This window comes from Sardina pilchardus, chromosome 11 (genome assembly GCF_963854185.1).
Source record: "Sardina pilchardus chromosome 11, fSarPil1.1, whole genome shotgun sequence".
Classification (NCBI taxonomy): Eukaryota; Metazoa; Chordata; class Actinopteri; order Clupeiformes; family Clupeidae; genus Sardina; species Sardina pilchardus.
In genome coordinates, this window is record NC_085004.1 from 26,315,798 (window position 1) to 26,327,467 (window position 11,670).

The 11,670-nt window shown below is 41.5% G+C and overlaps 1 protein-coding gene across 1 annotated transcript; it reads right to left on the bottom strand.

The window, feature by feature from the left end:
- Positions 1–183: 183 nt before the first annotated feature.
- On the bottom strand, positions 184–11,096 carry LOC134095511 (GTPase HRas-like). Its single transcript, XM_062549101.1, has 6 exons — positions 10,789–11,096; positions 6,050–6,174; positions 5,643–5,821; positions 5,107–5,266; positions 3,773–3,896; positions 184–3,107 (listed from the first exon to the last, which is right to left on the bottom strand). Exons 2-5 carry the CDS (start codon positions 6,158–6,160, stop codon positions 3,777–3,779), a joined length of 570 nt encoding a protein of 189 aa, XP_062405085.1. The 5' UTR covers positions 6,161–6,174; positions 10,789–11,096; the 3' UTR covers positions 184–3,107; positions 3,773–3,776.
- Positions 11,097–11,670: the final 574 nt, after the last annotated feature.

The following is an 11,670-nucleotide window of genomic DNA, read 5'->3' on the forward strand; positions in this document are numbered from 1 at the left end:
GCTTCTCTGTGCATGCATGCATGCATTCTTGAATTTCCCCTTGGGGATCAATAAAGTATCTATCTATCTATCTATCTGCAGATGTGACTTTATACACATAGTCAAATACTTCACTTTTTCTTACTCCATTACCAGTGTTTATATGAAGGAAAAAAATAGCAGGCACATGAGTTTAAGTGTTAAAGTTACATCCTTTTATTCTGCTCTCCACTCAGAGGTTGAGGCAGATGATCATAGCAGCAGATGCAGTAGTAGGTAGTGGGGCATTTTTTCCAACCTCAAAAAAAATAAAAAAAAATAAAATAAAGTTCAACAGTTTTTTTTTTTTTTTAGCGCTGGCACAAAAGGAAAGCAAACACATTTCTTAGAGATGGGTAAGAAAGATAACAAAGTGTTTCATTATGACAGATCCTTAAAGCAATCCAACATTTGGTTAAAGTAATAAAAAAAAGCACTCAAGTATCAATTTCATGATGATGTAGATACATTATTAAAAACACAGAGGAACATATTCACATTTAACCAATACACTCACAGTTAAGAATCTGCAGTTTTCTGTTTTATAGAGGTACAATACATATATATTTTTAAATTCTATCACAAGTCAAATCTCATCTGATTTTGAAATCATGCTAAAACTAAGTGACCATTGAAATTGATGGTACACAATGAATGCTTCTAAAAATGCATGGTGTACCTTGTCGAAAATGTGTTCATCAAGTAATTTAGAATTCAAAGTTAAGGATTATAATAAACAAAAACACGCAATACAAAATAATTGTATTGGAAAGCAATAGCCAGATACTATCCAATATACTGAATGTTGTTTGTACATTTTATGATCAGAGGTGGCCAATTTCATTAGACAAAAAAATAAAAATAATCAAATAAATAATAATTAAAAAAAAATCTAATTTCAAATGGGTGGTTTGTTGTTTGGTCAGGAGGAAGTACAATGGGTTCACAATGACCATCTTCATTGAATCAAGAAATACAGGGAACCTGCCTGAACAAGGAAGAACTCAAGCAATGTCACACATGCGCACACGCACACAACACACACCACACCCTGTGAAGCAGATCATTATACCAAGACACTAGATTTGGAGGTAAAGAAGTCAATAATCTGGCCTCGTGGTTGTCTAAACAATGAGATTTGAAGACAAACCCCTATTTTTGACAATAAGTGAATGTTGGCATATCTGAGAAACTGAACACAGGTTTTATGTTTACAATGGTTTTGCTAATTAATCCTAAAAAGGAATGACATTGTTCTACCATCACAGAGCACACGCAGAAATGACAGTTCCAAATCTCTGCAAAATTATGTAATTTTTAAAGGTTCGTGCTATTTAATGGCATTAGTTAGACACTCAGTTGTCTCCCATTACATACTCCTGTGTGTAACAATAAATCCATCCCTGAAAAATGACTACTTTGAAAATGTCCTTACAACAGGATGTTAACCAGTACCGGCACCACAGAAAATCCTAGATAGCATTATAATAATAATCATCATAATAATAATCATAATAATAATAATAGACATTGTATCAGCCACTGCTCAATGCTTTCATGGTACGCTAGTGGGCTTTACAGACAAAGTGAAATCCAACAACAAGCAGCCATGACTTTTCCTGGGCTGCCATGCAGAAGAGACAGAGAAAGAGAGAATGTCTTTCCATTAGGGTAGACATTATCGGCACTACCAGCTGTCAAAAACACCAACAGAACCATTTTATTCCTTCAATCCAAGCAAATCTTTCTGTCTTGTCATTTTTTTTTTTTTCAATTGGAGATGGTTAGTGCTTCAGGGATGGAGAGCAGGAAGGGACATCTGACACTCATAACACCAAGAAAGAGGCACAGTAAAAACAGCCACACAGTACATCTAACACTCCTCTACTATTAAAAGTATCCATACAGTCACTGTCAGGTCTGTACTGTATGTCAATGCAGTCACACGTTATCCACATTCATCCTGAGCCTATGCATAGCACAGTGATGGCTGCATCAGAAAACCTTCACTAGATTCTGCCCAACATGACAGCTCCTCCGTGTATGTCCCTACAAGGGGACTGCACATGTGTCAAGGTCTCAACTCAGGCACTCGTAAAAAAAGAAAACCAGCAATGCCTAGATGGTGATAAAAGTTCCACATAATTAGATTCCAGTATTAGTAAACCACCTATTCCGATAACCAGCCTTTCAGTGCATTGTGAGATTTCTGGGAGTAGTGTGTGATGGTGGGTGGTCAGTGTGCCAAAAATACTCACACACTTCTATCCCACCCATTATAAGAAGTCTTCTAAGATGGTGATCAGTCTCTGCAGGCTTTGTGTGACGGCATTTCAATACATTTCCCACAAGGCATTGTGTACAGACAACAACAAATCATGTTTTTTTTCAACTACTCACTGTACCTTGAATTTGTTAAGTATAAAAAAAGAAATACTATTGCACTGAGACTTACATTTAACTCACTGCATATTAACAATCACCGCATGTCTTGTTTTTAGGGATAATGCTCTAGTGTGTGAGAGAGAGACCTGTGGGCACTTGGTCCCCACACACACACACACACACGCATATACACACACACACACACACACACACACACACACACACACAGTCACACGCACATACACGATCACCTCTGGAGCAGCTGGTCATTATTACACTGTAGATCAATCATCCTCAGTGGTAGAGTGTGACCATCTTCTTCCAAATACAATAAAAAAAAAATTAAAAAAAATAAAGGCAAACAACAAACCGTTGACTTCCCATCTACAAGTCCACCTCAAATCAAATCAAATCAAATATGAGTGTTGTATTCTGTGGCTCAGCCATGGCCAGCCCAGTGATGAGACTACAGTGGTTTAGGCCTGATTCCCGTGCGTCAGTCTCTGCTGTCCCATCAAGGCCAACACTGAAGGCAGTGGGAGCCTCCGGCGAGTGGACTCAAACTCAGACTCAGGCTTGCAGGCGTCTGTGCGCGACGCAGAAAAGCTTCCCCCCTCTCCCGCAGTATTTCACCGGAGGTGCGGCATGTGAGGTCCATCCAGCCACTTTGCTCCAAAACTCTGGTCCGCGGGGGTCCGTGATGGCTGCAGAGAGAGGTGGTCTATGAGCCTCGTTCCACACAAATGTCTACTGATGCATAGCCCACCCTCACCCTCACCACCCAAGCGCACACACACACACACACACATGCACATAATGTCATTCACACAATAGCGTGTCACAAAAATTGGCACGGGGCATTGTGGAATCGCTCCTTGGGACAACTTTCGTGCACTGTCATGACAGCGACATGACATGACACAACATTCATGTTGGCAGCTTAGAGATCTGATGTGGAGTGCACCAGCTGTATATAAAAAAAGAACGTCTTAACGTCTTACTGATTAATGTCTGTTCCAACTAGGCACAAAAGTTGTATAGGCCTGGCCTACAGGTACAATTCATGCAGCTGTATTCCCATACATTGGTTGTAAGCTACTTGCGGCTGCCTATGTTATCGAAATAATAATAATAATAATAATAATAATAATAATAATACATTTTATTTATATTGCGCTTTACATCAAATAGATGATCTCAAAGTGCTAAGTTATACTGTAATCCTGTTATGCATTGCACATTGGTGTCGGAGTCTATTTCAGCAAATGGGCCATAGTTTTAATGGCTGCCACATATACCTGATAAATGTCCAACCCTAAAGAAATGTACTAACTTAATCGCGACTTAACACACTCTTTTAACGACTCACCTGGTCATGACAATACACAGCGACACTTAAAGCAGTCCTGTCCGTTGTCATCAGGTGGGTTGAGCTTCCTCAGTTTGTGCTGCCTGATCTCTCTCACCAGAGTGTAGAAGGCATCTTCCACTCCCTGCACAACACACACACACAGACACACATTCAATTCCCTTGTATAACAACATATAGTACCCTCTGTTGAGTTAGCATATGGAACATGTGAGTCAGGAAATAAAACTGGTTCATGCGGAACACACCCTTCATACCAAGGTGTAGAGTGTGTTCTTCACCATTCCAAGCCATTATTCCACGTACCACTACAGACTGACTCACAGACATAAAATCCTATGGAAATATAAATATGACACCCTAACCATACACTTTGTGAATAATTTTGCCTTTGCCCTTGATCTAGGGGTTGGGAGGGTGGCGGCAAAGCACCTTGAGATTATGTTATGGCACAACATAAATAAAATTACATTTAGAAGTAATTAATTTCACTATATAGGCTATTCAATATAATATCCTGGTTTCTTTAAACCCATTCACTTTGTGAAAAAGGTCTGGACCCTCTCTATTGGAGATTGCTTCCAATAGGTGCATCCTATATGGGTGAGGTCTTTGGGTCTCCTACCCTGAACCAATTAGCATCGACCAGTATGGGATTCCTACTTACTATAGAAGAGAATAGAATAGAATAGAATAAGTCTTTAATTGTCCACCTGGGTGGAAAATTGTCTTTGGCTCACCAAAACACAGAATAAACAAATACATTTCTCAATAGAGACATCAACTGGACATACAGCAACTGGACATACAGCAACTGAACATACATCAACATACAGCAACTGAACATACAGCAACTGGACATACAGCAACTGGACATACAGCAACATACAGCAACAGACATACTATTCCACTTAGTTCAAACTGATCACAGCCTTTTGTAAACAATCATGCAGGCATACCGCACATTTATATTTACCACACTATTCTTGCTCCGACTTCTATTTAAATTTGTCAATGTTTGTTGGTGTTCTTTGTATGCTTCTAGCTCATTAATACATTTACAAATAAAATGCTATCAATTTTATGCACTTGGCCCTCTCTGGTCATCTATTGGTTCACCATCCTGATGGCAGAGCAAACACTAACACAAATAGTGCCATAAGTCAGTGGGTCTGGTAAATCCTGGTTAATCGCATAATGCCACACACACTCAATGTATTGTCCAACCGCGGCCCACAATCTCAATTTCCTTATTCTCAATCCACTCCTTCAATATACAGTACAGACCAAACTTGTCTGTGCTTTGCAGTAGACTGTGCAGGCGTGCCACATACCTGTCGGGTCTTGGCAGAGGTCTCGATGTAAGGGATGCCGTAGCTGCGGGCTAGCTCCTGGGCCTGGCGCGTGTCCACTGTGCGTGCCGGCAGGTCACACTTGTTGCCCACGAGCACCATGGGCACATCATCCGAATCCTTCACCCGTTTGATCTGCTCCCTATATGCCCACACACACACACACACACACACACACACACACACACACACACACACACACACACACACACACACACACACACACACACACACACACACACACACACACACACACACACACACACACACACACACACACACACGTAAATAGTTTTTATTCAGATCTTTTAATTGGGTTTCACCAATCTTCCGGCCCTTGTCATAATCATAGCTACTACACACTTAACACGGCCCCATATTTCTAGTTCAGAGGATTTATTCAATTCTGCCATCTTATTTCCTTACAGTGGATTTTGGCTCCCAAATAAGTTGACAAATCCTGTTATATGCCTGGACCTCACACCCCTCCCTAACCCAGACTATTCACACTGTCCCACCTGTACTGGTGGATGTCCTCAAAAGACTTGGTGTTGTTGATGGCGAACACACACAGAAAGCCCTCGCCGGTCCTCATGTACTGGTCTCTCATGGCGCTGTACTCCTCCTGACCTGCAGTGTCCAGAATGTCCAGCAGACACGTCTCCCCGTCAATCACCACCTGCTTCCTGTAGGAGTCCTGTCAAAACAGGTAAGGTCCCACACATGTATAAATATTCCTCATTTACTGATATTTTGAGACAAGTGAATGGCCAATTACAAAGAGTTGTACAGAGAACCTGAGAGTTGGTGAAATTGTATTTATTTTCATTATCATCATTATCATTATTATCTATCTGATATATCACAGAGAATCCCCAAGTCAAGCTATTACAAATACAAGAAAACTAGACCAAATGAGACTCACCTCAATAGTGGGATCATATTCATCCACAAAGTGATTCTGAATGAGCTGGATGGTCAGTGCACTTTTGCCCACACCACCAGCACCCACCACCACCAACTTATACTCAGTCATACTATCAGCAGCAGCTGTGAAGGAAAGAGTGAAAAAAAAAGAGAGACAATGATTATTTGAGCCTGAGGGTTGCTGGAATGCTGGGAAAACCCCTAATGTTCCAGGTAACAACATCAATAAAATAATAAGTTGTAAACAAAGGATTTTTTGAGGAAGTCAGTCAGTTTAACTTAGGCTGGTTTAGTGATCACCGTGCCAAAAATAATGACCATGGGGTGCTTTCACAAAGGTTACTGTATGTAATAACACTTGAAGTACTGAACATAAAGTCAGCATAATGCTGAAACAGGCACAGCTGCCCGAGTAGATGAAGTCACATCTTTCTTTTGGAATGATTAAGCAAAATTCTTAGCAGTAGTGTAAAATTGAGAACAGCTCAGGTTCAGCTCAAGGGCGTCATTTATCAATCTGCAACTGGGAGGGTGATCCATAACACAGCACAAAACAAAACGTACACCCACAGAAAGAGGCCGTGGAACGTTGCACAACGTTGTGCTGACGCAAACGTTCTGTTCCACACTGCCTTTGCCACCACTTCCTTGACTGTCCTTGGCAACTGCTCACCTTTGCTGCTGTTGCTACGACAAAATGAAGCAATTCGAATGGAGTGACGCACAGACGACACAAAACAAGCTCTTTGAGCAGCCGAGAGAAGGCCACCCACACACCTCCACAGGGTTTTCCCTGGCTGCCTTGCTGAAGCTAGTGCTCCAATAATGAACAGAAGTGGAACAAGTTCCTATTGCAGGTGACAATAAGAACTTCAGTTTCTCTCACATATACGAAGGGAAAGACCAAAAACTTTGCCACAATGTATAGCTCCATATTAGAGATGCTCCGATCAGCATTTTTGGGGCCGATCACCGATTACCGATCATCAAAATCATGATCGGCCGATTGCCGATCACTGCCGATCACAGAATGGCAGGGGAATGAGAGTCTCTTAACAATAGTCTACCAGAGTTTGCATCATTTGTAGAAATTAAACTAACTATGAATTAATGTACAGTAAGTGGCATAAAAGACAGTAGGCCTATAGGCTAGTCAAGATGTTGAAGAACCACCATTTATCGATTTGTATTTAGAAAATGAAATAACTTTGGCCATCTTTTCCAAATATGCAGCGAGACATAAAATGATTTCATACAAGGAGAGGGTCAGGCAGACCAACACACAGATCACCTAAATGGGATGGGACCAAATTACATTGCCTAGGCTACTTGAAAAGTATAGCTTCTAAATAGACTGACTACATTAAATGAAAAACGTGTTACACCAAAACCTACTGCCTCAAAGTGCAAAACTATGGCCTTTTCTCTGTTCCAAATCCCCAAATTGCAAGTCTTTTTTATCTTGGAATCCCCCATGACTGAAACATGCCGTTAAATGCCACCAGTTTGAGTCAATAAAGTGCGCTGTTAAGCTAGCAGGGACATTGGACAGGCGTCTGCGCTTGGGAAGCTAATATGCCTATTCTTCAGCTTGTCAATGTAGGCTACACTGTTTGGTAACGCGGGGAGATACACATTAGGCTAGTATTTTATGCCTGCGGGGTAATATCGTGGATCAAGGCAGGTTAGGGCCGACTTACATTGCGCGATATTGCCATGTTTTCACAGTCGATGAATAAATATCCAAAGTCGGGACAGAAATCATGGCGCGGCGCGCTCCCGTGTACTCGTTTAATGTAAGGTGTTAATTAGCGGTTGTAAGCCAGTCGGAGTCTTTTTCTAATTCTGCCGTTACAACAATATCAAACATGTCTGATATTATCGCATGTCTGCATAGTCTGTGACTAGTTTCTGACTTTAAAACTCTATGATTTGTCTTTAGATGTGAGAGTCTGACTGTCTTTCAAAAATCTTTTAGGCTACAGATATTTGCAAAATCGTAATTGGGCTTTATCCTCCACAACGAAATAGGGGTTGTTCGAGGAGGCAAATTAATTCTGAACGTAATGCCTTTCCATCTTATCATCCCTATCGTTAGTAGGCCTACAGTCGGCTGATTGAAGGATGGGGAAGTTGGCTGGTTTAGTTTCTCATACCCAACATATTCAGTTGTCCGTCAGTGGTGTTAAAACGTCTTTGGTGGCTTCCACCTCGAGGGATTTCAGCACGACATACATTGCAAATGGTTAATTTTACACTGAACCTTTAGCCTACTCATGTTTGCCACTGCAAGCTCCTCTCTACTCTAGGCTGTTGTGTGCCTGTGCGCCGCGCCTGCAGGTGAAAAAATGTCACGCAAGTAATTTAGGTCATATGATCGGCTTTTTTGATCGGCGCTTTTGAGCTTCACCGATCAAGCCATTTTTAGCCAATATCGGCCGATCATGATCGGCGGCCGATCGATCGGAGCATCACTACTCCATATGGTCACTGAGTGTGTTATGGGGCACAAAACCCCCACATATTTGTGAGATTCTGTTGATTCTGTTTTGAAATGGCATGTCTGTTTACTGGTTCCACACAATACAGATCAAACAAAACAGTTAGAACTTGCTGCTGAGGTCAATGGAAAATGGCTACTATTCCTAGACAACATGAGTTAATCATCAATTATTTTGAAACTTACATGAACACAACTATTCCCTCTTATGTCCAGACAATTCAACCTCCGGATGATGTGAAAATATTCTGGGGACAGGAACACATTTCCTATTACTACCTGATTATATCTCATCAGCAGCTCATTGTACCTCGAGTCGGACCAGAAAAACAATAAAATGTGCTACTGGAAGATACTAATCCAAACCACATTTGGTTTTAACTTTAAACAACAAGCAATCTCAACATCTCTAACACCCAAACATACCCACATGAAACATCATGTCCAGACCGCAATCACTGTACAGAAATATAGGGGCTGAACACGGCAAGCTTACATCCACACAGATACACCCCTAAAAGATTAGATAGTGTATCAGTTGCCAGAAGGTATGATAGTTTATCACTATATGTTAAGTAGATCTTCATCCTGATGTCTAAAGAAACCTGCTAGTAAGAGATGTAAACACGCGAGGGTTTTAGGTCTCCTGCTAGCACAGTCACCTCCCAATCGAAAGTGCTGCAACTTGCAGGTGCAGGGCTAAGCCACACGGTCAGTCAAACACAACACAGTTTTTACAGTTTACAGTCACAACCCTCATTTTTCAACATTTATCTGGCTATATGTAGACAAACAAACCTACCACCACGTACAAAAAATACTGAAGGCCCCACTATCCCACGTTTGATCACAGACATATGACCTTTGTACCCATATTCTAGCTTGCTTGCAGTTCAGGTTGTTTATTATACGTATCATACATCTGTATCATACATCTACTGGTCAAAATTAGCCATGGTTATGGGGCATGTCATCATGACCTGAGAAAAGATGCTAACCTTATGGAAAACCAATAGAAATGTTTTCACTGTAGATTACACCTTTTTTATAATTTTAGAAATGCCTGTAAATGTCAATTTTCTTGACAAAGGGGAAAAGGAGACAAGTTAGCAAACATCACTTTACTAGGTTTGATGCATTTTGAATATTCTGTTGCACTGTGATCATCATCCTTCAATCACAAGTGGTCATTTCAATTTCAAGGAAAGGGGCCTTTGGGTCTTATTCTACTCAGCGTGGAGATATTTTGAAAACTAACTAAGCATTCAAGCAAGTGTAATAAATAAATAAGCATTCTGGTGATCTGTTTGCATGGCTGTATGCTGTGCAGACTCGGTTCTGGGCTGGGAGTGGCCTCTGACAGGGAATTCTGTGCGCTTGTAGATCTGTAGATTCAATTACCTAACTGAAATGACAGAGGTCTATTGACAAATCTACGATCCGTCGCCATTCCAGGCTTATTATTAGGGTCACAAACAAACATTTTCGAAACACGCTTCATTAAGCGGGTAGATTTACATTTATACAGCGAACTACACTGTCCAGAAAGATACCACTTTTTTCAGTAGCAGTATCAGACCTACATGCACAGACGTACACACTGACAAGACTGTTGTTTCAACAGTGGAGTGCTACAATGTTTAGTCGGCCTGTTACGGGGCGTCACCCCTGCAGCTAAACACAAGCAACAGGAAGGCGAGGCCAGATGCCAAACATCTCGCTCTGGCCTGTGCCTCTCTTTTTAACGTAGCCTAATGTATATAAGACTCTTACTACAAGCATCTATACCCACGTAAACAAATCAGACAATACTATTGCAAAGCTCACGCCACACGTCAATGAAACTGTAATGACATCATTTGATTTCCCCCTCGACGAGCACGTATATTCTGTGGCTAATTTCAATAGGGAAAGATATGTTCCTGGTTGGAATGCACAAAGCACAAAGCACCTAGAAATTAAACGAGACGTGGGAGACAAACGTACTGTAGCCCTACACAAGTTCCCAAACTGTTACTTCGGACAAAAAGATATAGCAACTGTTAAGTGTCAAAAAGATAACATGCTACTGTGATTTGGAGGGGGTGTATTGGCTTTGGTAGCATCCATAAACCAATGATCAAACAGCAAGTTCACTATATAGCTTAATGTTGTTCCTATAATGGCAAATGCTATCATATAAAACAACCCCACATGCACGTTTTGAGGAAAACGACAAAATGTTCAACAATACTTACAAAAACACGACGCCGTCGATGTCCTCGAGGACAGAACGTGATGAGCTCCCTCGGAGATCAATGATTACCGGGAGAGAATATAGTCAATCGTTCGGTCCGAGTTGCGCTGTTTCTAGCGCATACTGGGCAACGACGTGATATTAATTCTTTCTCTTACCATCCACACTACGTGCTTCTCGCCGTTTTCAGTCGTGTTATTGCCGTCATTTCTCAACGGTAGCTTGCAACCCGTGAGTCGAACGGCGCTGGCGAGAAGGCAGAGCTCCCGGTGAGGTCAGAGTAGAATGCAGTGAACAATGTGCCGCGCGCAGGGGAAGGCGGGAGTGAGCGCGTAACCGCAGCCCACGCCCAAACTCATCAACAGTGAAAGTGTGGCGCACAGGCCTGTGACTGCTCTCATTTCTCATAGAGACCTACGACTTTCAAAATACATTATTCACTTAACTAAAACACCTCGATTAGCCTACTGACACATGAATGATGCGTCTTGATCATAATGTCCGTGCGTAAAATGCAGACACGATATTAAGAAGTCCGTTCCGCTAGGCTATATGAAGGCAATTCGAGTTCTCTTTCAAGCATTCGTTCGGTATCTCACTATGGGACACGCCCCCTCGCGGGTTCCCCAGAAGCCAAATGTGACCATTCAAAGCGAAATCAGTCGTTTTGCGCACAACGTTATTATGAGAAAATCAACAATAACAAACTTCCAGGTTAAAATGTTGAATTTCACGTTTTCGCATAATTCGACTGTATACAGTCTACAGTTTCATATCGTGAACGCATTTCACGGAAAAACATACGTTTAGACTTTTAAACCCGGCGAAGATTCAACACATTTGCTGTCATTCCCGTTGTGCATGCGCCGCTTAAAAAGGTGAT

Coding starts and splice junctions, on each gene's coding strand:
- LOC134095511 (XM_062549101.1), bottom strand. CDS start 6,160: ATGACTGAGTATAAGTTGGTGGTGGTGGGTGCTGGTGGTGTGGGCAAA. Junction 5,822..6,049: donor AATATGATCCCACTATTGAG/GTGAGTCTCATT, acceptor CTGTTTTGACAG/GACTCCTACAGGAAGCAGGT. Junction 3,897..5,106: donor CCTCTGCCAAGACCCGACAG/GTATGTGGCACG, acceptor TGTGTTGTGCAG/GGAGTGGAAGATGCCTTCTA.